The sequence below is a fragment of the Tachyglossus aculeatus genome, chromosome X1, assembly GCF_015852505.1.
Source record: "Tachyglossus aculeatus isolate mTacAcu1 chromosome X1, mTacAcu1.pri, whole genome shotgun sequence".
Lineage (NCBI taxonomy): Eukaryota > Metazoa > Chordata > Mammalia > Monotremata > Tachyglossidae > Tachyglossus > Tachyglossus aculeatus.
In genome coordinates, this window is record NC_052101.1 from 31,259,200 (window position 1) to 31,286,665 (window position 27,466).

General features: G+C 39.7%; 1 protein-coding gene across 2 annotated transcripts; it reads right to left on the bottom strand.

The window, feature by feature from the left end:
• UBLCP1 (ubiquitin like domain containing CTD phosphatase 1) lies at positions 1-27,466 on the bottom strand. Of its 2 annotated transcripts, XM_038740210.1 has the most exons (11): positions 27,442-27,466; positions 17,847-18,040; positions 15,792-15,883; positions 14,991-15,076; positions 14,796-14,911; positions 13,083-13,181; positions 10,724-10,761; positions 9,564-9,662; positions 7,662-7,778; positions 5,051-5,178; positions 1-1,188 (listed from the first exon to the last, which is right to left on the bottom strand). In XM_038740210.1, the coding sequence occupies exons 2-11, from the start codon at positions 17,998-18,000 to the stop codon at positions 1,161-1,163; spliced, it is 957 nt and encodes a 318-aa protein (XP_038596138.1). In that variant the 5' UTR covers positions 18,001-18,040; positions 27,442-27,466; the 3' UTR covers positions 1-1,160. The 2 variants fall into 2 exon arrangements, with proteins under 2 accessions (XP_038596138.1, XP_038596139.1); XM_038740211.1 differs by lacking the exon at positions 9,564-9,662.

The following is a 27,466-nucleotide window of genomic DNA, read 5'->3' on the forward strand; positions in this document are numbered from 1 at the left end:
TAACCGTTTTAAGAAAAGGTATTTATTATTTACACCACTGCTACAGTCCCTTAAGAACAATATATACCATATTTATTTGAAAGGGTCAGATTTCTTTCAAATACAAGAACTGCATAATGCAACACTGTCAATAATGCCAAACAGCAGTCACATCACACTTCTATAGTGCAGGCTTAAGCAGCGCAAGTAAATGATTCTTGGAAAACAGTATGGCTAGGTATATTAATTGAAACACAGTGCTTGCACCTGGACAAGCTTGAATTAGAACCAAGGAGGTTTTGTTCATGCTTTGCAGGGATAAATCTGAGACAGTCTTTTTGAAATTTAGTGCTTTTTAACTGGTTATGAAAATGGTTTTTCAGCAGAAGTGCTTTTACTTAGCCACCAAAATAACATCAGATTTTTCTCCCCTCAGCTTTCAGTATCTGTCTTTTCTAATCCAAGAATCCACCTTTTCACACTATGGCATATTTGCCTTTGGGGTGGTGCTTTCCAGTCTTGAAGTAAACCATCTTGCACAAAGAAACACTGACACACAAATACATACCAAACTGAGACAGCTTGCAGTTTAGAGACCTAATACTGGAACAGGAAAGGGAAATGATGTCTTGGACAAGAGAATTGGAGGGCCTGCTAAAATTTCAAGGATACCAAATATGGCTCCTTACTCAACTTTTTTGGTCTAAACAAAATACTAAAATCCTATTTCCAGTTTCAATATGGGTTTTGGTCTTTACAGAGCTTAATGATACAAAACATAAAACCTGGAGTCAATTATTTCAAAAGTTACTAAATGATATCTTTAGGATTACTAAAAGCATTCTTCTCCATTTTTAGTGAAAAACATTTACAATAATCATGGTAGCAGTGCAAGAGAAAGTATTGTTTTAAATAGTGACACTAATGTGTACAAGAAAAAGAAACTGGCATTTTTTTTCCTTTTAGCTTATTGCTGTGATCTTCAAAAAAAATGTAAAAAAAAAAAACCCAAAACAAAACAAACAAACAAAAAAAACCCACAGAACTGGAAGACCAAGTATAAGCAGTCAGTCTGGTGTTTGCTTCAGTGTCCAGCACTATTATAATATCTAGCAAAAAAGCAAGGAAAGGTCCCAGGATCTTTAATCTTCAATCAAAATGCCAATAAGCGTTTGTTAGGATTATTGTCCTTGCTTCTTTGAGAGGTATCTGCAAGGAAAAATAAAGATGAAAAGGCTGTAATTAAAAAAAAAAAAATTGAAGATGGTCCACCAGAGAGATACATGTAATGGAACATTAAGATAAAGACATTTGTAAGGTAAAATAAGGATTTATATTAGACAAATGAATTGATATTACTTTATAATTTGTAACCCTAGATGCCCTAGTTTTGCTAATGGGACTTTTTTCTCTAAAGATAGGCCCTTCAGATAACAGACCAAAAGTGAAAGATTTTAATCATGGATCTCAAGTAGCAAAAATTGTCCATTTGTTCCACAGGTTTTTTCTTCTATAAAACTAGTGACAATCCATCACTGAATTGGAATCTGTATGTATCTGTAACCCACAACCCTATCAAATCTACAACACGACAATGAAAGGGCTTGTTTTTATTGCTATACCTAGGGGTGCAAATAAATACATACTAAGAAACCAATTCACAAAATACAAATACATAACAAACAAATTTCACAAACTTCCAGGGTCCCAAATATCTTCACTATTCTTGTCAAAAACTGGAGCAAACAGATTCCAATCAATTGCAGGATCAACCTCCAGCAACTAGGATCTGTGACCTTTGGACATTTAATATTTGCTGTTCATCTTAACCTCAGCACCATGGCACAAACATATCTACAAATTAATATTTATATTAATGTCTGTCTCCCCGTCTAGACTGTCAGCTCACTGTGGGCAGGGACCATGTCTACTGACTCTGTTGTACTTTCCCACGAGCTAGTACAGTGCTCTGCACTCAGTAAATACAAATGAGTTACAACAGTTAGCAGACAAGTTCCCGGCCCACGTGCTTACAGTGTAAAGGCGGATACAAACATTAATATAATTTAGAATTTAAAGATATTTACATACTTGCTGTGGGGTTGTGGGGCAAATATCAAATGCCAGAGGTCACAGATATGAGTGCATAGATGATGCAGAAGGGAAAGGAAACTGGGGCAAAGGGGGCTTAATTGGAGACGGCTCCTTGGAGGAAATGTGACTTCAATAATGCTCTGAGGGTGGGGCAGTGGTGATCTGATGGTATACGGAGAGGACGGAGGTTCCAGGCTATGGGGAGGATGTGGGAAAGGGGTTGGCAGTGAGACAAACGAGACTGGGGTACAGTGAGTAAGCAGGCACTAAAGGAGCGAAGTGTGCAGGTTGTAGTAGGACATCAGTAAGGTGAGGTAGAATGGGATGAGCTGACTGAGTGCTTTAAATCAGTCAATCACTGGTATTTATTGAGCGCTTACTATATACAGCCTGTTGTTGGGTAGGAATTGTCTGTTACCAAACTGTACCTTCCAAGTGCTCTGCACATAGTAAGCACTCAATAAATATGCTGAATGAATGTACAGAGCACTGTACTAAGAGTTTGGGAGAGTACAAAAGAATTAGCAGACACATCCCCTGCCCACAATGAGCTTACAGTTTAGAAGGGGAGGGAGATGTTAATATAAATAATTTATAATGTAAAATTTAGACAGACGCTTTATAGATAGAAGGAAGTGTTTAAATAAAATAGAGTACCAATCGATTGTATTTATTTAGTGCGTACTGTGTGCACAGCACTGTACTAACCTCCTGGGAAAGTGCAATATAACAGAGTTGGTAGACACATTCCCTAACCAGAATGAGTTCCCAGTCTAGGGGGAACAATAATATAAATTAATTACAGATGTGTACATAAGTGCTGTGGGGCTGAGGGAAGGGTGAATAAAGGGAGCAAATCAGAGTGACGCAGAAGGGAATGGAAAGAGGGGAAATGAGAGCTTAGGCAGGGAAGGCCTGTTGGAGATGTGCTTTCAATAAAGCTTTGAAGGTGGAGAGAGTAATTGTCTGCCAGAATATAAAGAGGGAGGGCATTCCAGGCCAGAGGCAGGACGTGGGTGAGAGGTCGAGGATGAGATAAACAAGATCACGGTACAGTGATTAGGTTGGCATTAGAAGTGTGAGGGCTGGGTTGTAATAGGAGAGCAGCAAGGTAAGGTAGTAGGGGACAAGGTGATTGGGTAATTAATTTGAAGTAATTAAATTAAAGTGACTGAGTGCTTTAGATGTTAAGGAGTTTCTGTTTGATATGTAAAATGATTTATAAAAAGTGCAAGGTGATATAGGGAAGGGTGGTGAGGTCTTATATAATAAGGCGGTGGTGACATGGGAAGAAGATAAATTAACCAGGGGAGCTTCCTGAAGGAGGCAGAATTTTAGAAGGGCTTTGAAGATGGGGACAGAGTTCCAGGCAGAAGGAAGGAAATGAGCCAGGAGTCAGAGGCAGGAGAGTTGGGAATGAAGCCCGGTGAAAAGATAAGCTTGAAAGGAACAGAGAATGCAAGATGGGCTGTAGTAGAAGACAGTGAATAGGTAAGGAGGAAGCAAACTGAGAGAATGCTCTGAAGTGATGTTCAACAGTTTGATGCAGGGAAGAATAGAAGCAGTTTGGTCTAGTGGATAAAGCACAGGCCTAGAAGTTAGAAGGACAAGTCAAGACATTATAAGTTTTATATATATCATCTCTCTCCCCTTCTAGACTGTAAGCTCATTGTGGGCAGGGGATGTGTCTGCTAACTCTATCATATTGTACTCTCCCATGCTCTTAGTACAGTGCTCTGCACACAGTAAACACTCATTAAATTCCATTGATTGACTGACTTAAAGAACTCAATCAGTTCACCCCATCCTTTTCTGTTAGGTGACCTTGGGGAAGTCAGTTAACTTCTCTGTGCTTCAGTTAACTCTGTAAAATGATTAAGACTGTGAGCCCCATGTGGGACATGGACTGTGTCCAACCTGATTAGCCTGTATCTACACCAGTGTTTACCACAGTACCTGGCATATAGTAAGTGCTCAATAAATACCATCAATTGATTGCTTAACAAATACCCTAAAAATAGCTAATTAATGAAGGTTTTTTAGGAGTGAGCTGTATGCCGAATGACATTTTATAAAGATGATCAAGCAACAAAGTTAAGTATAGCTGGAGAGGTTGGAGGCAGAAAGACTAATGAGGAAGAAAAATTCAAATAGTCTAGCTGGATAGGATAATGATGAGCAGCTAGACCAATGTGGCAACCATTTGGATGGAGACAAAGAAGCAAATCCTGCAAATGTTGTTGGGGGCGGGGGGTATGGCAAAATTTAGCAACATGCACAATAAGGAAGTTGAAAGAGGGAGAAAAGTCAAAAGTAATGCCAAACTTGTAGGCTGTGGAGATGGGGAGGATGCTGTGGTTAGCTGGATTTGGGAGAGATGATAAGTTCTATTTGAACTTAAGTGTTAGCAGAACATCCAAATGGAGATGTCCAGCAGGCACGAAGAAATAGAGACTGTAGATGGGGAGAGAAGTTGGTAGTAAATAATAGTATGTATTAAGCATTCCCTGTGTGCAGGGAAAGAAAACAAGGAGGAAATTAGGGTAGCTAGCGATCATAAATAGCACTACGTATAATAATTTTACCAAAGGAAACGATAGCTGAAGACATGGGGTGAATAGATGTGAAATATCTGATCCTAGCTCTAGAAACCTGGAAGTGAAAGGGATATAATTCTGTTTTACCCTCCAGCACTAATCCTTCCAAAGAAGAATTCACTACTTGAAAGTTTTAGATATTTCCAAAGCACTTATTGTCAGAGTAATAAACTGATCAGATGGATTTGGCTTCTGAAACAAGTTGAGGGTTAGTAGATATGATTTGGTACAGTAATACAAAGAATGCTTCAAGGTTCTACATGGGAAATATATTTAGAAATTTCCTACTTTAAACAGAAATGTTAAACTAGCAATTTACTGGGTCCCAAGATAACTCTGGGCCATTAATGAGGAACAGAAAAAAGTACTCTAGTACTTACCTTTCCCAATGTTTGTGATTCAGTTCCAAGAAGTCATCTAATTTTGCTATTTCCTTGAGGTACTGGGTTAGCTTTAAAAGCTCTTTATCTTTATCTCGATTCAGGTGAGCCTTCATAAATGGCCTTATCTAAGTGGAAAAACAAAGATCATTAATCACTCTAGACTAAAATAAAAATTTCTAATCAATTAATATCCTTCCACTGACATATGAAGTAATGAAGTCTGTCTCAAAACCCTAATTACATTTCTTACTCATTACCCTCACTTCACTGAGGGCCACCTTATAGTCAGAAAGCTTTTCAATCCTTCACCAACTCTATCACCTCATAGCACAAGAAACTCTATCTTGCGGAATTAGATTTTTACCATTCTTTAGCCTTGTTCTCTAAAATGGCTTTTCTGTAGTGCTTCAATGCTTCTCCTTTTTAAAAAATATATTATGCTTTTGCTTATTTCTAGCCTAGGTTGTTTCTCTCATTAGCCAAAACAATATTCTCTTACCTTATATCTTCTTCGTGCAAACCAAGTTCAGTGAAACAACACTAAAGCAAGGAAAGTTAAATGATAAAACCCAAATAAGGGTATCTGCTTATCAATGTTAGGTATAGTGGTTGCCTGGCTAGGTTTAACTTCCTCAAATATTAGACACAAAATCCACTGCACCTCAGTAACAAGTGCCAAAACCCCTTTTAGCCTATTCCTTTTTGCCATTTTAAGCAACTGTGCTGTTCTATTCTCCTCAAAATTCAAAACCAGAATACCTGAAATACACATTTAGATTAAATAATAACTAGTTCAATTGTTCAATTTTAAAAAGACTAAAAGAGCTATATTTTTCATTCCCATTCCTAGAATATAGTATCAAATACAAAATTGTTAGGAATGTACTCCAATTTTGAGCTGTTTCTCTTTTATATTGGGCAGATAACTAACGAGAAATGGAAAACTCATGCAAACCATCTAAGTGTAGGCTAAACTGTTCTTTGGAAAACAAAATCTGTGAACTACATGCTTTAGCCTTACCTTGAGAGAAACTGGTCTTGAATTCTATTCCAAACTGTGTCTCATTAATTAACTTTACAGTCATCATGGACTATAATCCTCACACTCAATACTTTTCTATCAGTTTAGCGAATTTTTATACCAACAGCTAGCCAAAGGCACTCTCACCTACAGATGCTTTCTTAAATGGCATTGTTTACTAAGCGTATTTTTCCATCAACATCAAAACTAAGGGTTCTAACAAACTTAAAATCGCTTTCTTTCTAAATTGCATTGTCTTCTTTTGTATCAGTCAATAGATAAGTTATGGCATTTTGCTCTAGATTTCCTTATTATGCATTAGTAAAGGCCATGGTTCTTTGGTCCATGGCAAATAAAAATGGTAAAGTTATTTTTATTCAGTTTTCTAAGAGATTTCTTGAGAAAGAATAGAGCTAAGTGCTTAAAGTTTAATGTCAGGCTGGCTACTGGCTTGACATGATGTATTCAGACTTACAGATGAATGAACTAACTTGACCTACCTTGCTCATTTCCCACTACAACTCAGAAAAGTGAGGTGTGTAAGCTATCACCAAACTAATTAATGTGCCTCAATTTCATCTTTCTCACCCTCAATCCTTTGCTCAAAACCTCCTTCCTACCTCCCTCCCCATCACATCTCCTCCAAGAAATCTTCCCTAACTTGCATCTCACCACCGTATTTTCCCTCCCTTTGTTTCCCCTACCGTAATTTATTTCAATATCTGTCTCAACCATTAGATTGTAACCTCTTCCAGGGCAGGGACTGTGTCTAACTTCTCCATTTTCACAAGTGCTTGGTACACTGTTCTGCATAATATAAGCACTAAATAAATACCATTGATTGACATAAAATGGTATGTTTGGGTTTTCCACTGTATTTTTTCTATACCAAACTCAATATCTGGAGGTCAGCTCTTAAGACCATACAAAATAGCATTTGGCGGTCTAACATTTTCATACATTCTCTCGGTTTCAATGACAGAGTTTCTTAATTTCTGAGTAAGCAAGCGATACAAATCCAAATGGTGTTCCTCCTGTTGCATTACAATGATGGACCTGGAAACTGGTTGAGAATTTTAGTTTATGTGTGTTAAGCTGAAAGCTCTTTTGTGATCAGATAATAAAACCTGGATTAGCTGGTAAACAAAGAAGATGTGATTCAACCCACATGGTGTGTATGCGTGTGTGTGTGTGGGGGGGGGGGTGTCAATGTAGTTACAGGGCATTTTTCATATATTTGGTTGTAAATGTTACATGGTTATACTGAGCTAGAGTGATCAAAATGTGCAAATTACACTTTATTTTGACATTAAGAAATTTATACTTTTCAGAAGTGCACCAATATGAAAAGTACCATTCCAATGTATTTGGGTTTTTCATTCCACAAATGAAAGCAATAACAAAAGCTGCTGGAGCTCCATGTCATGTCAGTGTCATCTTTTAAGTTTTTCCGTTCCAGGTTTAAGAATAATTCTCTCAAAATGACTACAGTTTTTTAATACAAATAATACTGTTTTCAAATTGCTTTCTGCTTTCAAGTCGTATCTTCAAGATTAAATGAATACATTATTAACTGAATAAAGTTACCTTTAGTCCATTTTGTGGGTTCATTAGAAAATTTCTTCCAATATCATCAAACATAATGGTATTTTTCTTACTATAAAACTCTGAAAATTTTCCCCAAATAACACCAAGAGGTTTTACCTGAGGAAAAAAATATTATTCCATTATAATTTCCATTTAAAAACAAATACAAATCATGTAACTTGTTCTGTTTTACTTATATCAGAGATCAGCTTCCCACAGAATGTTCTTCATTCATTCAATCATATTTATTAAGCGCTTGGGAAAGTACAATACTCAATTAACAACCTTCAATGGGTTATTTCTAACTACCTGAAGTCGGTAATTTCAATTCAAGTAATTATCTTAAAATAAGAACAAATTAAAAAATAGTTTAAGGTAGATGAGGACAGAAAGATCTAATGAAAACATGGTTTTTCAAATATTTAAATGAAGATCTTCCAGTTAGAGCTTGTTTGCAAATTTTCAAAAGTAGATTTTAAAATTTCCACAAAATGAAAAAGAACTATTCAAGAGGATTATGATAAGACTTTGTAGATTTGGAATTATTTATACCAATGGACTGGTTATCTAAATTTGCTGAGCTGCAGGTCATAGGATAAATTCTTCTTTTAAACTAATGAAATACTCATTTTTGTTTTGTTTTTTCCCCCATCTAGATTGTAAGCTTGTTGTGGGCAGGGAACCTGTCTACCAACTCTGTTGTGTTGTACTCTCCCAAGTGCTTAGTATGGTGTTCTGCACACACTAAGCACACAACAAAGTACCACTGATAGATTGATTTGGAGTCTTTTTGCCTTCATTTAGATTGTGAGTTCTGTGTAAAACAGGAACCCTTTCTAATCTTATTGCCTTGCAATTACCCCAGAATTTTGCTTAGTGTGTCACATATAGTAAGTCCTTAAGGTATTTTTTCCTTTAGAAATACAATTTACTTTTGCTTTAAAAAACACATTTTAAAAAATATGTCTCAGTATGCATTAATTATGAGTATCCACAAGTTTCAAAAAACTCAGTAATAACTCCCTAAAAGTCCAGTGTTCTAAATGGTTAAAATGGAATTATTAATAATTATTGTGGTATTTGTTAAGAACTTACTAGGTACCAATCACTTTACTAAGAGCTGGGATAGACACAAGATAACCATGTCGTGCACAGCACCCTGTCCCACATGGGGTTCACAGTCAAAATAGGATGGGGAATAAGAATTAAATCCCCATTTAGTCGGAGTAGAATGGGGAAAAGGAATTAAGTCCCCCTTTTACAGATGAGGAAATTGAAGCACAGAGAAGTTAAGTGACTTGCTCAGTGTCACACAGCAGGCAAGTGGCGGAGCTAGGATTTGAACGCAGGTCCTCTGACTTCTAGGCCTGGGCTCTTTCCAATAGGTCATGGTAGTTTTCAATTAAGTGCTATTATATTAATTCCTTCCTTAGGCTAAGCCCTGGCTCCCAACTGTTAAACTTACCTAAAATTTCAGTTGGTGCAAAGGCTTAATTAAAAAAAAAAAAAACACAACTAAAAACAACAACAACAACAACAACAACAAAAAACACCCAGTAAAAGTCTTCCTTTTCTCAACTACAATCAATCAACAGAATTTACTGAGTGCTTACTGAGCACTGTATCTAGGGCTTGGGAAAGCACAACAGTGTTGGTAGACACAATACCTGCCTACAGAGAGTTTACAGCCTACAGTCTACATAATCTTATTCAGTGTCTTATTTTGGAAAGTCTCCTTTTCCCTTTAACTCAAAGGATACCTGTACTCTTTTTAATCAAATATAACTATATGTTAGCTGCATTTTTGTGCCTAGACGTAAAGCAAAATCTTCCAAATATGAGAAAAGTGAAGCAAACTGATGATTCACAATTTTAAAATATAGAAATGCAAATACTTCTTACATCTATAAGTCCTCTCCTTGGAGTGTGTACTGTAATCATGGCAGCACTATCCAACATAAAGGTGATTTTGTAATTTGCATTTGTGCTCACTCCCAGTTCCTACAAACATAAAAGTTAAGAACTGTGGTTTCAAAAGTTGCAGGGCAGTTTTGTTTTTCCAGTCTTTTTCTGTAATACACAACATTCTTTGGAAACACTGCATAGCCTCTACAGCAAGCCCGAAGCACCATTTTCAGTTAAAACACTCTAATCTCGTCATTGTCACTTCCTGAATCCCTTAATTTCATCTTAATGTCTGCCTTTGCCCTAATGGCAGAACAGGTTCACTCTAAGTCCCAAGACTTCAGTCCTAGGCAAGGCCTGGAGAAAGTACAATGTGACTTACAGAAATGTATATAACCCAAACCTCAAATGTGGATGTCTATTCCTTGCTCTTTGTGGAACCAATGGAGAAAGAATCCTGAGCCTTGAAACTATGCTAGAATAACTGTAGAGAGCAATCAGGAGGCAGTGAGGAGAGTATCTTAGCATAACAAAAGGGTGAATTGCCTCCCCAGTTCTCCTGACAGTCTTGGTACTTATTCTTTTAAATCCACATCAACCTAGTATACTGGAAAGTAGCTAAAGGGAAAGCAAGAGGAACTAGAAACAAATGACAAATTCTCCCAAATAAGTAGGCTGTTCTTTTTCAAATGCAGTCAGTTCTCTATAATGTTTATTCTAGATAGGGAGCAGAATTTGAGGACATTCCTCGGATAATATGTATTTTTCTGGGTTGAATGGAAGTAACTGTTGGAAGTAACAGTTTTGCACATATGCATGGTGATGGACATAGCACTAATATCAGTTTTTCTTACCATGGGTTTGTTAATAATACGGTAACCCCTGCGTTCTACAACTGACAGAGCCATATTCCAGAAGGAAAAGGGTCCGTTTGCTTAGAACTTTTATCTTCTCATGGATTCCATTCCTCTCAGGAAGTAATTCTAATAGTAGGCAAGGAAATGAAATCTAGACACTCCAGCATAAAATAAATCTCTTGTCCAATCTAGGCATCCTTATTTTTCTAGACACATTTCAGGAAGATTTAATCTAGGGACTGTTGATAGCCCAATGATAGTTTCAAAACTGGGGTAGGGGATGTCTTCTAAAATACTTACTTTCATTTTGGCTTCAATCCACTTCATATTTGTAGCAGCTAAAATATGAGGAAAAATAATGCAGTATGAAAAAGCTTGAATTTTCTAAGAGTAAAATTGCACTTCTTTGACAAAGCACTTTTTTTAACCAGCAGAAATGACACTTGATAGCCCATATTTTTATGACTATTTTACTTTTAAACCTTAGAAACACATGGAAATTTTGATAGGTGTCCCCAGGATAAAAAAAAAATTCTCCAATGGTTTTACACCTCTTTTAATACCCTGTGAGAATTTTGTGAATATTAGTGTAATGATATAGCATTACAGTGGATGAGAATTAGGAAGAGCACAGGGAGCAGTTTTTTAATAAACGATGCTTTTTATTACATCTGTAAGTAATTACATCTGGGTTTCCAAATGCAACTAAAAGCAACTAACAAGCCTTATACGACTTTCACATTTTACCAATCAGTTCCCTCTATATCTGTCTCCATGAAGAATACCAAACAGTTACTTGAAGGCACTTGTCTCTGGAATTAAACTACTGAGGCAACAATTTGTCTCTGACCTAGCTATTATTTCTGGAATTCACCTGAAAGAATAAAGGCCTACTCCCATTTTATACTTCTGAAGTTGTAGAATATTTAATTGTTTTAAGGCTTTTCTTTACACCCAGTGATTTTAAAAACTTTGGCAGCAGTAATTCTTGTTTACAAAGGTTAAATTTCATTTTTAGATTATTTTCAGTCTTTCTGAACATACGAATATAATAAGAGCTTCATTATCAGGAATTGTCGGGAAATGGGAGGAACCAGTTATCTAGTTAGTGGAAAAGGCACCCGATTCTAGTCCCTGATTAAGCCCTCTTGTCCCTGGCTCACTCTCCCTTCTGTGTCATCTACACACTTGGATATTGTATAGTCTTCCCACCCCTAACCCCTCAGTACTTATGTACATATCTTTAAATTATGTACTATAAATTATTTATTCATATAATGTTTGCCTCCCCCTCTACACTGTGAGCTCATTATGGACAGTGAACAAGTCTGCTAATTCTGTTCTATTATACTCTCCCAAGCACTTAGTACAGTGCTCTGCACATAGCAAGCACTCAAAAAATATCATTGATTGATACTCTGTCACTTGTCTACTGTGTGACCGTGAGCAAATCAGTAAAGTGGGAATGCCTGTCTTCCCTCCTTCTCTGACTGTGAGCCCCATCTGGGACAGGGACAGTGTCTAATATGAAACCTCTCTAACGTCTAGCACAGTGCTTGGCACATAAGCACCTAATAGCATTATTATTATTACTGATATTGAAGAGCCAGGGTTCCTGAGTAGGGGGAGGTACCTAACAGAGAGGGCTCAAGAACGTCTTCCAGGGACATGCCAATCAATGGTACTGAATGAGCATAGCTCATGAGAAGCAGCGTGGCTCAGTGGAAAGAGCACGGGCTTTGGAGTCAGAGGTCATGGGTTCAAATCCCGGCTCCACCACTTGTCAGCTGTGTGACTTTGGGCAGGTCACTTAACTTATCTGTGCCTCCGTTACCTCATCTGTAAAATGGAGATTAAGACTGTGAGCCCCCACTGGGACAACCTGATCACCTTGTAACCTCCCCAGCGATTAGAACAGTGCTTTGCACATAGTAAGGGCTTAATAAATGCCATCATTATTATTATTATAGCTCACAATGGCCACCAAACTGAAGCTGTTAAGTCAGTAAAGTGTTGGTGCAAATCCCAAGGAAACTGTGCCTCTACTGAGATACCACCAGATAATTCAAAGATCATAAACTTCTCCCAAAGAGAACTTTAAACCTCTTCTTCCATAAGAGAAGCAGCCAACAAAGTTTTGCTCATGCACTGGTACTCTCAGAAAGGCCAGTTTCTGGTGCTTTCTGCAGTGGCTAGGTGCTAGATAACAGAACTTCACTAAATTTTGCTAGTACTTATGCCTCAAATACTGCTATGTAAGATCATACTGTGGTTTGGGGGGGGGGGGCATAAATCACCTAAAGACAGAATAAAGTCTAATAACTGACAGTTTCAAAAATAAATATTAACCTTCTAACAAACTCAGCTATCACAAGCACCATGAGTTAGTGAAGGTCCACTCTTATGAATAGATGTCATTCTTTGGTTGCTTTGTTGATGATCTGTTACTCTTGTGGTTTAGGCAAACACAAACATGCTGCCACCAAAATATAAAGAAAGAAGTCTGACACTTAAAATTTAGGCTATTTTAAATCAGACAGTTTGGAGGCAGGATGGCAAAAAAAATAACAACATGGAAACATTTCTGGTATAGAGGTAAACCCCCCAGAGTCAAGTATGTCTCAAACAAAGCTCCCTTAAACATAAAAATGTATCTTACACCATATAACAATATCATAATCTTCATACGCAGAGGTCAGGAATTCGTGAAGATAGGGTCTCATTAACTCTACCCCAGTCTCTGCACAGGACCTGTGATCTTTAAAAAGAAAAACAACCCATAGACAAAATGAATTACTACAGTGGACAAACCAGTATAAGCATTAGTATGCTACAAAGTTCAAGAAAAAGCAGAGTTTCATATTGCTGTTGGCTGTACTTTGCTGGCTGGTTTTCCGTAACTGTTAGTGAAGAGTCTGCATTACTTACACACTTAGAATTGAATGTTAATGCTCTAATTGCAGTCTCCAATTTTTAAGTAGGATCCCCAATTCTGTTCTACTCTAAGGGCAAGGATTCTCTGAAGCTACACTATGTAAAGCCATCATGACAAAAGCACAAGAACAAAGCCCAACAGATCTGACCCAGTACAATATTAAAAATGGTAAATTGTTTTTTAAATAAGAACAGCGGTGTATGATTGCCTGCTTAATTTACCTGCAACCATTTCTCCAGCCAAATTTAACAACTTTGACTCACCAGGCTGCTGTTTGACTTTTAAATAAACATGGTGTTCTTCTCTATTCTCAACCTTTCGTGTCCATAATAGTAGCATATCAATAATATCTATTTTCAACAACCCAGGCTTAACATTTTCTTTGCCAGAGTTACACAATTAGGGTGGTCAATGATGGCCCTTGGGAGTAACAGCCATTGAGATGCACATGATATCTGTAGACTGTGAGCCCACTGTTGGGTAGGGACTGTCTCTATATGTTGCCAACTTGTACTTCCCAAGCGCTTAGTACAGTGCTCTGCACACAGTAAGCGCTCAATAAATACGACTGATGATGATGATGACGATGATATCACACACATTAAGCTGGTTTGTAGGATAATTCCATTCACACATAAGTCTGCCCAATTTGCCAAATTTTATATCATTTCTCCCATCACCTAAACTCCCCTCTTGCTCCACAGCCACTGTATTGTTGATGATGGTATTTGTTAAGTGCTTACTATGTGCCAAGCACTGTTCTAAGCGCTCCTTTCTCAGGTCCAGGTGAACCAGGACACTAGATCCGAGCTACCAGAACCCAAGAGGGGGTGCCATGGGGAAGTGAGGGGAGGCTCTGAAGATTAAAATACCTGACAGAGGCACTTGATTCCCTATCCCTACTGACCAGGAACAGGGAGAAACTAGTAAAAAATATTCCAGCAAGCTCCTCTAGACTGTAAGCTCCTTGTAAATGCGGAAAATGTCTACCAACTCTGATATATTGTACTCTCCCAAGTGCTTCGGACAGTGTTCTGTACATATTAAGCACTCAATCGTACCTGTGAGCACTGTGTGCAGAGCATTGTACTAAGTGCTTCGGAGAGTACAATATTACAGAGTTGTTAGAAATGTTCCCTGAGTAAATCCCATTGAGACGGTCAGGGAATGGGAAGGTAGTCAGTCATAGGACAACGCTGGCCATCCTATACACATGCACTTTGTATAACAGAGTTTAGCAAATTTTAATGTATGGCAAAATTTTAAATCAATAAATCTGCATCAGGGAAGATGCCAATTAATACTTCAAAAGAAACTTGGCAGGTCAAAAATCAAAACTTAAAATAAAATGTAATGCCACACAAAACATCTGAGTGTCATAAAAGTTACTAATAAGCAATCGTTCTATTGAGGATATGGGAGAAGGAGCTGACTTACCAAATAGAGTGTAATCAACATCCAGTACCAAGAGCTTTTTCCCTTCTCTCGGAGGATTCAAAATTTCCACTTTGTAATCTTTAACTCTGCGAGAAATTTTTAATAGATTTTCTTCCCTAATGCAAAAATAAAAATACAGTCAAACCATTTATCTCTCCTTTAATATCACCTCTTCTGAAAGTAGAAAGTACTCACCGATTTTCTACTTCAACTACTTCCTCCTCAATGTCAAAATCATTGACAACGTCATCATTGTCAGGGGGTGGGCCCAAAACGTCTTCCTGTAAATGTGAAAAAAATAACATAAAATTATTTGGGATTGTTTAATCCTAATATAACACCAATTGACCGTTCCCCTCTCACACTGTAATGGGTCCCCAATGTATCACATGGACAGGCTAATATAGCAGGGATCACACTGTAAAGAGGACCCAGCCCCCAAAATACATAGTACCATTGACTGCACTTACTGAATACTTCCTCTGTATCAAGTTTTGTACTAGTCACTGGGAAAACGAACAGCGTTATTTACTCATATAGTCCCTGGCCCTCAGTGGGACCCCTATCTAAGAAAAGTGAAGAGAGAAACAGGCGATAGAAATTCAGGAAGTGGTATGATAAATAATGCTAAAGGAAATTCACAACAAAAACAGTAAGAGCTGCAGAAAAAAAAAAAAAAATGTTTCCAGCACAGACACATGTTCATCTGGGACTTGCATTCTAGCAAGCTAGCTTGTGACACAGTCCAAGTTTATAAAACTTTAAAAGCAGTGAAACAGGTTAATTTCCAGAGGAAGCATGTCTTACCCTTTAAAAGGACTTTTTTTTTTTGCTACTGTACCTAGTTCTCTATAAATCAGCTGTTTTATGCTAAGACTTTCATTTATTTTTTTCTAATTTATTGACATGCTGGGATAATCACCTTCTAACTTGCATAAAATATTGCACAACCTAATATTTTAATGGGACCAAGTAATAACAGAAACAAAGATTTACCAAGCTCTCCTCCCGAGTTCCCATCATCATGATTTTAGTATTTGGTTTCAGTTTGAGGGCACCAAGCTTAACATCATTTTCTGCAGGTCTGCCTACAATAAAAACAAATTACTTTTCTTGGAAAAGTTGAGGGGCTGATTTCAGTGCTCCACGGCATAAAACTTAACATAAAAATGTGTTGCGCAAGTTCTACAACATATTTTTAAATTAGCATAGCAATACATTACAGCTGAATTAGTCCCACATTTAAAATTTTGAAAAGCAGCTGCCAATACAGCAGCTTCTCTATCCTGCCCTAAGACACATAAAACAAACTTATCCTTTATGCCAACACGAGAGGCAGTACTTCCGCACCAACTCATAAGTACTGTACCCTAAAAGATGTCGGGCGACTTTTTCTGTTCCACAAAACGGCCAAAAAGCAACTACAAATGGAGTGGAAAGAATGAAACACCAGAAGTTAGCAAAAATGCCTTTTGGTCTAGATGTAAATATTGTGTGCTGATATGCAAGCCATAAAGACCTTTTTGGACTGCCACGATTTCCAGCAGAAAGGTTCATTTACGGGGAATAGAGAGCCCATGCAGAATAGAAAGGTGCCACGATAATAATGATAGTATTTACTAAGTGCTTACGACTTGCCAAAGCACTGCACTTAGCCCTAGGGTTGATACAAGAGAATCAGACCAGACACAGTCCCCATGTCACATAAGGCTCACAATAAATGAGGTAGGAAGAAAGGTATCTGATGTCTATTTAACAGAGTAATTCGGATATACAATATGTCTACCAACTCTATTGTACTGTACTCTCCCAAGAGTTTAGTACAAGGCTCCTCACACAGCGGGCTTTCAATAAATACCACTGACTGATTCAAACTTTGCTATTAGACTTTGACGTGACTGTTTTTACTACGTGCTATGACACTACTGATGCCGCAGCACTAATGTGCTATGACACTAGTGATGCCGCAGCACTAATGTATATATCTATAAATTACAAATTATTTATTTACATTGTCTCCCTTTCTAGACTGTAAACTCACTGTGGGCAGGGAATGTCTGCCAACTGTTTTATTTTGTTTTACGGTATTTGTGAAGCACGAAGCGCTGAGGTAGAAACAAGATAATCGGATTGGACACAGTCCCTGTCCCACATAGGACTCAGAGCCTTCATCCACATTTACAGATGAGGTAACTGAGGCACAGAAAAATTGATTCGTCCAAAGTCCCAACAGCAGACAAGTGGCAGAGTCGGAATTAGAACTCAGGTCCCCGACTCCCAAGCCCATACTCTTTCAACAAGGCCATGCCACCTCTGCTCTGCACATAGCAAGCACTCAAATATCACTGATGATGATGAGATGTCAGTTTGGGTATGTAGCATCTATAGTAATGAATATGACTAATGTAGTCCTAGCTTAAGTCCTACCATTAATGATTAACTTTTTATGTAATCTTGCAAAACTTATCTTCATAGTTAACTAAAAATACCGATTTTCTGCTTGCAAGATGATTTATTTATGTTTGGGTTATAACTGGGAAGAACAAAACGTCCCTCTGAAAGGTGCTCTCTGATGAAAGGATATCAAGGGTAATAGTGGCAAACAACAAATTACATGAAATTCTATTATATGGAAACCTGTTGTGGGCAAGGACTGTCTGTTGCTGAGCTTTGTACAGTGCTCTGCATACAGTAAGAGCTCAAATACGATTGAATGAATGAGTGAAAAACAAGAAAAAATACAAAATACACTCAGTTCTATGCTGCATGTTTTCCTTGTGTATTTTAGCTAGAATGCTGCTAAAGAATTAGGACGTGTTCTCCCGACAATGGATAAAAATGTAACGCAACGTTCGAAGAGAAGAACTGGGCGTAGGTATGCAGAATTAGACATGTGTATGACAATGAAAGCTTTCTTTAATGTAGGGTTTTGCAAAAACACCATCTCCATGTTATGAGAGAACTAGGGGTGTCCCAAGATAAAGCAGTGTGAGATCGTTCACAACTCAATCCAAAAAACAAAACAAAAGAAAAAACAACAAAAATAATTACCTTTAACTTTGAGCCCAAGCAACTTTTGGCGTTCTGGAAGTACTCCTGTAAGTGTCTTGAGAGACTGTTTGAGATCTAGCACTGTATCTTCCTCTGAAAGCGTAGTAATTGAATATTCCTGTCCACCCCATTTTATTATGAGTGAAAGAGACATCCTTGAAGCATACGACCAATGAGTATACTGCTGGAAAAACCTAAAGAGAGGGAGTGCGTAAGTGAAAAGTCATAAAAATTTAAAAAAGATAAGTTGCAAAATACGAAGGATTAATTCCTAATGTGGTAGTTTAAAATTATTTTTTTTCATAATATTAATTGCTTAGGTGTTTCCAATTGAACTCACTTTAACTTTCACATCCACAAACCTGCTGTCAAAATATTTTCTTTAATACTCTCCTTAGCAACCACTACTTGAGCATCGTTCAAAGTACAAGAGCGAGAATTTCAAATTCACTTAGATTTTATGTGGAAACTATTTGGAGACTTCAGCTATTTTCCACATTCTCAGTTCACATAATTATTATAAAGAAAAAGGAAGTTCCTCACAAGTGACGTCAAAAACAACCACTTACGTCTAACACTACTAAAAACTTTAAGTGATACCCTACTAACACTACTAAAAACTTTAAGTGATACCCTAGGCAAGTTAAAATATTTTTGCTTCACCAATCTTCCTTCCTTCTGCCAAATGTTACAGCCTTAATGAGTGTTCAAGTGATCCCTTTAGAGTCACTCTGAATATTCATTTGGTATTTTATTTTTCCGTAAAATGAATTAGGAAGTTAGTTGGTCAACAACACACAATCTTCAAGCTGAAGGACGATTCCACTACCAGCTCTGAAGATGTTAGATGAAACCGAGGAAGCAGCATTTAACATACAGTCAGAGATACACCAAATGCACACATTCCATACTTAATAATAATAATAATAGCATTTATTAAGCACTTACTATGTGCCGAGCACTGTTCTAAGCGCTATGGGGGATACAGGGTGATCAGGTTGATCCACGTGGGGCTCACAGTCTTCATCCCCATTTTACAGATGAGGGAACTGAGGCCCAGAGAAGTGAAATGACTTGACCAAAGTCACACAGCTGACTAGTGGTGGAGCCGGCATTAGAACCCATGACCCTGACTCCCAAGCCTGGGCTCTTTCCACTGAGCCATGCTGCTTTGTAAATGTTCCAGTGGTATGACCACAATCTAATACACGTTTACTCTAGAAATACCACAGCGCTATTTCCTGACATACCTGCCCCCAGAGTTAAACCCAATCACTGCTGGTAAATCAACTCCCTCACACCTCTCTTTTCCCCAATCCACTTTTCTAAGCAGTTTTCTTTCCTCTCCTCCAAGTTTTTTCCTCACACTGGACCCCCTATTCCGGTATTTTCTTTTAGGCCAGTGGCACATGAAGTACACCACTCCACCCATCAGTGCCAAGAAAACGTTATCGGAGTCCTGGCTGAGACCCTGCTGGTGGCCAGACACCTGGGTTCTTACCCTGCCTCCTTACCACATGAGACAGGGAGTCATCTTGGTTTTTTTTTAGCTTTCCCCTCTGTCCAGCTCCAACCAGTTGCATTATCTACAGTCTCTGCAGCTGCCCCCTCTTCCCCATAACCCCCCAGAGGTCCCTCAAGCTAACGCAGCAGCTCCAGTTCCTGGTGCAGTACCACCAATAATCCCAAACCCTGACCTCAGGTTCTCCCTCGCTACCATGAATGGCTCTAGCTTGGCTCCTAAGACAGGCGCAGCCACTGATCGCCATGGTGCTGGGGTTGGCCGCTCTGCTGAAGGCAGAGAAACCAGGGGTCTCTGGTCTCCTTCTGCTAGAATGAAGGAGAGGCACATGGACAGAGATCAAAGTTGGACAGATAGTGGTCCCAGGAGTCGACAGGCCTAGGAGGGCAGGAGGGCAGAGCTAGGCTGTCACCATTACTGTGCCAGCGACTGAAGCTCCTGGGGCAGCAGGGCCAGGAACAGCTGAATAATAATAATAGCTATTATGGCATTTGTTAAAGCGCTTACTATGTGCCAGGCACTGTACTAAGTGCTCGTGTGGATATGAGCCAACTGGGTTGGACACAGGACCTGGTCCACCTGGGGCTCACAATCTCAATTTCCACTTTACAGATGAGGTAACTGAGGCACGGAGAAGTGAGGTGACTTGCTCAAGGTCACACAGCAGATAGGTGGCAGAGCCAGGATTAGAACTCATTCATTCATTCAATCAATCGTATTACTGAGCGCTTACTGTGTGCACAGCACTGTACTAAGCGCTTGGCCCGTGCTCTATCCACTATGCCACGCTGCTTCCCTGGCTGAAGGGCACATGGCACTTGGATGTGTGTACCTGGGGAATACAAAGTGGCTCCTGGACAGTGCATAATGGGATGGAGGTAACTGGCTCAAACTGAGCAGCCTTCCTGATGCTCGGGGGGGTGCGGGGAGGACAGGATCCCGGGGTCCAACATTGTGGCAGTACCAGCTGGGAACCTAGTAAAATATTACTGCCTCCCTCTTGCTGGTGGAGGTGCATAAATTTGAGCATCTTTGGATTTAAAAAAAACACTAGGGGAGACATTAGAGATGGGGAACAAGTTTGGAGAGAAAGAAAAAGTAGTCGATGTGAGGATGGAAGGCCAGAGAGGGATTTACAATGTAAATTTTACTTACCTGTAGAGCTCAGCCATCAAGACCATGGCTGACTCTGGAACAACACTAGCTAACTGCAGAGCTTAGAACAGTGCTTGGCAAATAGTAAGCACTTAGGAAATACCATCATCATCATGTAAATCTATGGAGAAATGTGCCCCACGACACACCCCTATTTTCAAAAAATATAACCTGGCTCTACCATGGGCTTCACCTTACTATATCATGACTATGAGTCTGTAAGTTTAAGACTAAAGAACACAAATCCATAACTGATGGATAATGAACTTTACAAATCCAACCACAGACTAGTGACTTTGGATCCCTCAGAGGATCGGGAAAGAGTACACAAACACAAGGTAATCATCACCATCATTCCCAGGTTCAATTTTACCTTTCATGTATCCTTTCATTGTATAGCAGCATATACCCATTTTATATCATTCATTCATTCAATCGTATTTATTGAGCGCTTACTGTGTGCAGAGCACTGGACTAAACGCTTCCCCGTGCCTCACCTCCCGTATCCTCCGCTGCTTCTCTCTCCCTCCCTCCCTCGGGGCCTAAAACAGAAGAAACACCTGTATATATGTATATATGCTTGTACATATTTATTACTCTATTTTACTTGGACATATCTATTCTATTTATTTTATTTTGTTAATATGTTTGGTTTCGTTCTCTGTCTCCCCCTTCTAAACTGTGAGCCCACTGTTGGGTAGGGACTGTCTCTATAGGTTGCCAACTTGTACTTCCCAAGCGCTTAGTACAGTGCTCTGCACACAGTAAGCGCTCAATAAATACGATTGATTGATCATTTCATAAATTCTACGAAGAGTGTATGGGTGCTCAGGGTAGTGACACACATCCAAAAGGAGATTGATGACGGAATACTCCAACGGGATGTTCAGCTTTCATGAACATGACTTTATAATTCCACTACATCTAATATGGTATTTACCTCACATACTACTCTACTTACAAGAGACAGAACTGATATACTAATGAGGAGATATTTTTTTTTCCAAAGGAAACATAAAAACCAATGGCAAACAGTTCCAAACTTGAACCTGCAGGGAAACCTTAACAACAGCCTGAGGGAGAAAGTGGAAAGGAAGCCTGGGAGAAGGGAAAGGGAGATGGGGACTAAACCAGTGTGTTTTGAGGAGCCTTGGGCAACGAAAAAGATAGAGAAGCAGCATGGCCTAGTGACAAGGGCCCGGGCTTGGGAGTCAGAGGACGTGGGTTCTAATCCTGGCTCCGCCACTTGTCCGCCGTATGACTATGGGCAAGTCGCTTCACTTCTCTGTGCCTCAGTTAACTCATCTGAAAAACGGGGATGAAGACTGTGAGCCCCACGTGGGACAACCTGATATAACCTTGAATCTACCCCAGCGCTTAGAACAGTGCTCAGCACAGAGTAAGAGCTTAACAAATACCATCATCATTATTACTATTATTAAAACGGGAATGAAGACTGTAAGCCCCACGTGGGAAAACCTGATAACCTTGAATCTACCACAGCGCTTAGAACAGTGCTCGGCACAGAGTAAGCGCTTAACAAATACAATAATCATTATTACTATTATTAGAACGGGAATGAAGACTGTGAGCCCCACGTGGGACAACCTGATATAACCTTGAATCCACCCCAGCACTTAGAACAGTGCTTGGCACACAGTAAGCACTTAACAAATTCCATCATTATTATTATAAAAGGTCTCTGAAAGGGACGGGTGGTTGAAGCAGGGTGACTCAGTGGAAAGAGCCTGGGCTTTGGAGTCAGAGGTCATGGGTTCAAATCCCGCCTCCGCCAATTGTCAGCTGTGTGATTTTGGGCAAGTCACTTCACTTCTCAGTTACCTCATCTGTAAAAATGGGGATCAACACTGTGAGCCCCCCACGGGACAACGGGATCACCTTATAACCTCCCCAGTGCTTAGAACAGAACTTTGCACATAGTAAGCGTTTAATAAATGCCATTATTATAGTTATTATTGAAGCGACAAAGCAATAAGGGCAGGAAGCCTTGGGAGACTGGCAGGATATTCATTCAGTCGTGTTTATTGAGCGTTTACTATGTGCAGAGCACTGTACTAAGCGCTTAGTACAAGCGCTTGAAGTCCCAGTCGGCAACAGAGATGGTCCCGACCCAACAAGAGGCTCCCAGGCTAGAATATGCAGTTGGCGGAGGCGGCAGAAGGAAGAGGATGCTCTGAGGGTTTCTTGCTTTTTTTTCTTGATGATGATGATGGCATTTGTTTGTGGCTCAGTGGCAAGAGCCCGGGCTTTGGAGTCAGAGGTCATGGGTTCACATCCCGGCTGCGCCAATTGTCAGCTGTGTGACTTTGGGCAGGTCACTTAACTTCTCTGTGCCTCAGTTCCCTCATCTGTATAATGGAGATGAAGACTGAGAGCCCCGTGAGACAATCTGATCACCTTGTAACCTCCCCAGCGCTTAGCACAGTGCTTTGCACAGAGTAAGCGCTTAATAAATGCCATCATTATTATTTGTTAAGCGCTATGTCCCAAGCACTGTTCTTGTGATGATGACGGCATTTATTAAGCGCTTACTCTGTGCAAAGCACTGTTCTAAGCGCTGGGGATAGAAGGTGATCAGGTTGTCCCACTTGGGGCTCCCTGTATTCCTCCCCATTTTCTTTTTCATTCAATCGTATTTATTGAGCGCTTACTTTGTGCAGAGCACTGTACTAAGCGCTTGGGAAGTACAAGTTGGCAACATTTATTCAATAGCATTTATTGAGCACTAACTGTGTGCAGAGCACTGTACTAAGCGCTTGGGAAGTACAAGTGGGCAACATCTAGAGACAGTCCCTACCCAACAGCGGGCTCACAGTCTAGAAGGGGGAGACAGACAACAAAACATATGGACAGGTGTCAAGTCATCACAATAGAAATAAAGCTAGATGCACATCATTAACAAAATAATATAATACTAGGTATTAATAATGATGGCATTTATTAAGCGCTTACTAGGAGCAAAGCACTGTTCTAAGCAGTGGAGAGGTTACAAGATGATCAGGTTCATTTATTCATTCAATCGTATTTATTGGGCACTTACTGTGTGCAGAGCACTAAACTAAGCGCTTGCGAAGTACAAGTCGGCAACATATAGAGAGGATCAACCATCAGGTTGTCCCACAGGGGGCTCACAGTCTTAATCCCCATTTTACAGATGAGGGAACTGAGGCCCGGAGAAGTGAAGTGACTTGCCCAAAGTCACACAGCTGACAATTGCAGGGGTTCAAATCCAGGCTTTGCCAATGGTCAGCTGTGTGACTTTGGGCAAGTCACTTAACTTCTCTGGGCCTCAGTTACCTCATCTGTAAAATGGGGATTAAGACTGCAAGCCCCCCGTGGGACAACCTGATCACTTTGTGACCTCCCTGGCGCTTAGAACGGCACTTTGCACATAGTAAGCGCTTAGTAAATGACAACAACCTGATCACCTTGTGACCTCAACACTTAGACAGTGCTTTGCACATAGCACGTGCTTAGTAAATGCCATCATTATTATTCATTCATTCATTCAATCGTATTTATTGAGCGCTTACAGCGTGCAGAGCACTGTACTAAGCGCTTGGGAAGGACAATTTGAAAACATATAGAGATGGTCCCTACCCAACAGTAGGCTCACAGTCTAGAAGGGGGAGACGGAGACATATTAACAGAATAACATCTTACCAGAACATATGAAGCATATTAACAGAATAAAATAGAATATATACAAGTAAAATAAATAAACATATTAACAGAATAAGCATATTAACAGAACATATGACACATATTAACAGAATAAAATATCTATAATAAATAAATATGTATTTATTTAAGAATAAATATGTACAAGTAAAATAAATAAACATATTAACAGAACATATTAACAGAACAAACATATTAACAGAACATATTAACAGAATAAACATATTAACAGAATAAAATAGATAGAATGAATATGTACAAGTAAAATAAATAGAGTAATTGGCGGAGCCGGGATTTGAACCCGTGACCTCTGACTCCAAAGCCCGGGATCTTTCCACTGAGCCACGCGGCTTCTCATTAGGTCAGTAGCTCCAGGCTTGGGGTTACTAATCCCCCCCCAAAAAAAGTCTTGGAGCACTTTCTTCAATCAATTGTAATTATTGAGCGCTTACTGTGTGCAGAGCACTGTATTAAGCGCTTGGGAAGTCCAAGTTGGCATCATATAGAGACAGTCCCTACCCAACAGTGGGCTCACAGTCTAGAAGGGGGAGACAGAGAACAAAACCAAACATATTAACAAAATAAAATAAATAAAATAGATATGTACAAGTAAAATAAACAGAGTAGTAAATATGTACAAGCATATATACATATATACAGGTGTTTCTTCTGTTTAAGGCCCTGAGGGAGGGAGAAGCAGCGGAGGATACAGGAGGTGAGGCATGGGGAAGCTTAGTCCAGTGCTCTGCACACAGTAAGCGCTCAATAAATACGATTGAATGAATGAACGAATAATAATGATGGCATTTACCTTCTTCCCTTCCCCACAGCACCTGTATATATGTATATATGTTTGTACATATTTATTACTCTATTTATTCATTTGACTTGTACATATCTATTCTATTTATTTTATCTTGTTAATATGTTTGGTTTTGTTGTCTGTCTCCCCCTTCTAGACTGTGAGCCCGCTGTTGGGTAGGGACTGTCTCTATGTGTTGCCGACTTGGACTTCCCAAGCACTTAGTCCAGTGCTCTGCACACAGTAAGTGCTCAATAAATACGACTGAAATGAATGAATGAATAATGATGGCATTTACCTCCTTCCCTTCCCCACAGCACCTGTATATATGTTTGTACATATTTATTACTCTATTTATTTATTTACTTATTTTACTTGTACATATCTATCCTATTTATTTTATTTTATTAATATGTTTGGTTTTGTTCTCTGTCTCCCCCTTCTAGACTGTGAGCCCACTGTTGGGTAGGGACTGTCTCTCTATGTTGCCAACTTGGCCTTCCCAAGCGCTTAGTCCAGTGCTCTGCACACAGTAAGCGCTCAATAAATACGACTGAGTGAATAATGATGGCATTTACCTCCTTCCCTTCCCCACAGCACCTGTATATATGTATGTATGTTTGTACATATTTACTTATTTATTTGACTTGTACATATCTATTCTATTTATTTTATCTTGTTAATCTGTTTGGTTTTGTTCTCCGTCTCCCCCTTCTAGACTGCGAGCCCACTGTTGGGTAGGGACCGTCTCTATGTGTTGCCTACTTGGACTTCCCAAGTGCTTAGTCCAGTGCTCTGCACCCAGTAAGCGCTCAATAAATACGACTGACTGAATGAATGAGTAATAATGATGGCATTTACCTCCTTCCCTTCCCCACAGCACCTGTATATATGTTTGTACATATTTACTTATTTATTTATTTGACTTATACCTATCTATTCTATTTATTTTACCTTGTTAAGATGTTTGGTTTTGTTCTCCGTCTCCCCCTTCTAGCCTGTGAGCCCGCAGTTGGGTAGGGACTGTCTCTATGTGTTGCCAACTTGGACTTCCCAAGCGCTTAGTCCAGTGCTCTGCACACAGTAGGCGTTCAATAAATACGACTGAATGAATGAGGGAATGAATAATAATGATGGCATTTACCTCCTTCCCTTCCCCACAGCACCTGTATATATGTATGTACATAATCCCTTCCCCACAGCACCTGTATATATGTATATATGCTTATACATATTTATTACTCTATTTATTGATTTACTTATTTGACTTGTACATATCCATCCTATTTATTTTATCTTGTTAGTATGTTTGGTTTTGTTCTCTGTCTCCCCCTTCTAGACTGCGAGCCCACTGTTGGGTAGGGACTGTCTCTATGTGTTGCCAACTTGGACTTCCCAAGCACTTAGTCCAGTGCTCTGCACACAGTAAGCGCTCAATAAATACGACTGAATGAATGAGTAATGATGGCATTTACCTCCTTCCCTTCCCCACAGCACCTGTATATACGATGTTTGTACACATTTATTTATTTTACTTGTACATTTCTGTTCTATTTATTTTACCTTGTTAAGACGTTTGGTTTTGTTCTCCGTCTCCCCCTTCTAACCTGTGAGCCCGCAGTTGGGTAGGGACTGTCTCTATACGTTGCCAACTTGGACTTCCCAAGCGCTTAGTACAGTGCTCCGCACACAGTCAGCGCTCAATAAATACGATTGAATGAATGAATGAATGTTGGGTAGAGACCGTCTCTATGTGTTGCCGACTTGGACTTCCCAAGCGCTTAGCCCAGTGCTCTGCACACAGTAAGCGCTCAATAAATACGATTGAATGAATGAATGAATGTTGGGTAGGGACCGTCTCTATGTGTTGCCGACTTGGACTTCCCAAGCGCTTAGCCCAGTGCTCTGCACACAGTAAGCGCTCAATAAATACGATTGAATGAATGAATGAATGTTGGGTAGGGACCGTCTCTATGTGTTGCCGACTTGGACTTCCCAAGCGCTTAGCCCAGTGCTCTGCACACAGTAGGCGCTCAATAAATGCGATTGAATGAATGAATGAATGTTGGGTAGGGACCGTCTCTATGTGTTGCCGACTTGGACTTCGCAAGCGCTTAGCCCAGTGCTCTGCACACAGTAGGCGCTCAATAAATACGATTGAATGAATGAATGAATGTTGGGTAGGGACCGTCTCTATGTGTTGCCGACTTGGACTTCCCAAGCGCTTAGTACAGTGCTCTGCACACAGTAAGCGCTCAATAAATACGATTGAGTGAATGAATGAATGAATGAATGAATGAATGGAACCCGCCCCCTGAGGGGAAGGCACGGGCTGGCGGCCTCCTCCTCCTCGTCGTCGTCCTCCTCCCGCCGCGGTCCCTCCTCCTCGGCCTTCCCGGGGCGCGGCGCCTCACCTGAGCCGAGTCCCGACCGGCAATG

What these genes read in the sequence shown, in the direction of transcription:
- UBLCP1 (XM_038740210.1), bottom strand. Translation starts at nt 18,000, where the DNA reads ATGTCTCTTTCACTCATAATAAAATGGGGTGGACAGGAATATTCAATT. An exon ending in GCTTGGGCTCAAAGTTAAAG is followed by an intron (nt 15,884 to 17,846) that starts GTAATTATTTTT and finishes TTTTTATTGTAG; the next exon opens with GCAGACCTGCAGAAAATGAT. An exon ending in GAACTCGGGAGGAGAGCTTG is followed by an intron (nt 15,077 to 15,791) that starts GTAAATCTTTGT and finishes TCACATTTACAG; the next exon opens with GAAGACGTTTTGGGCCCACC.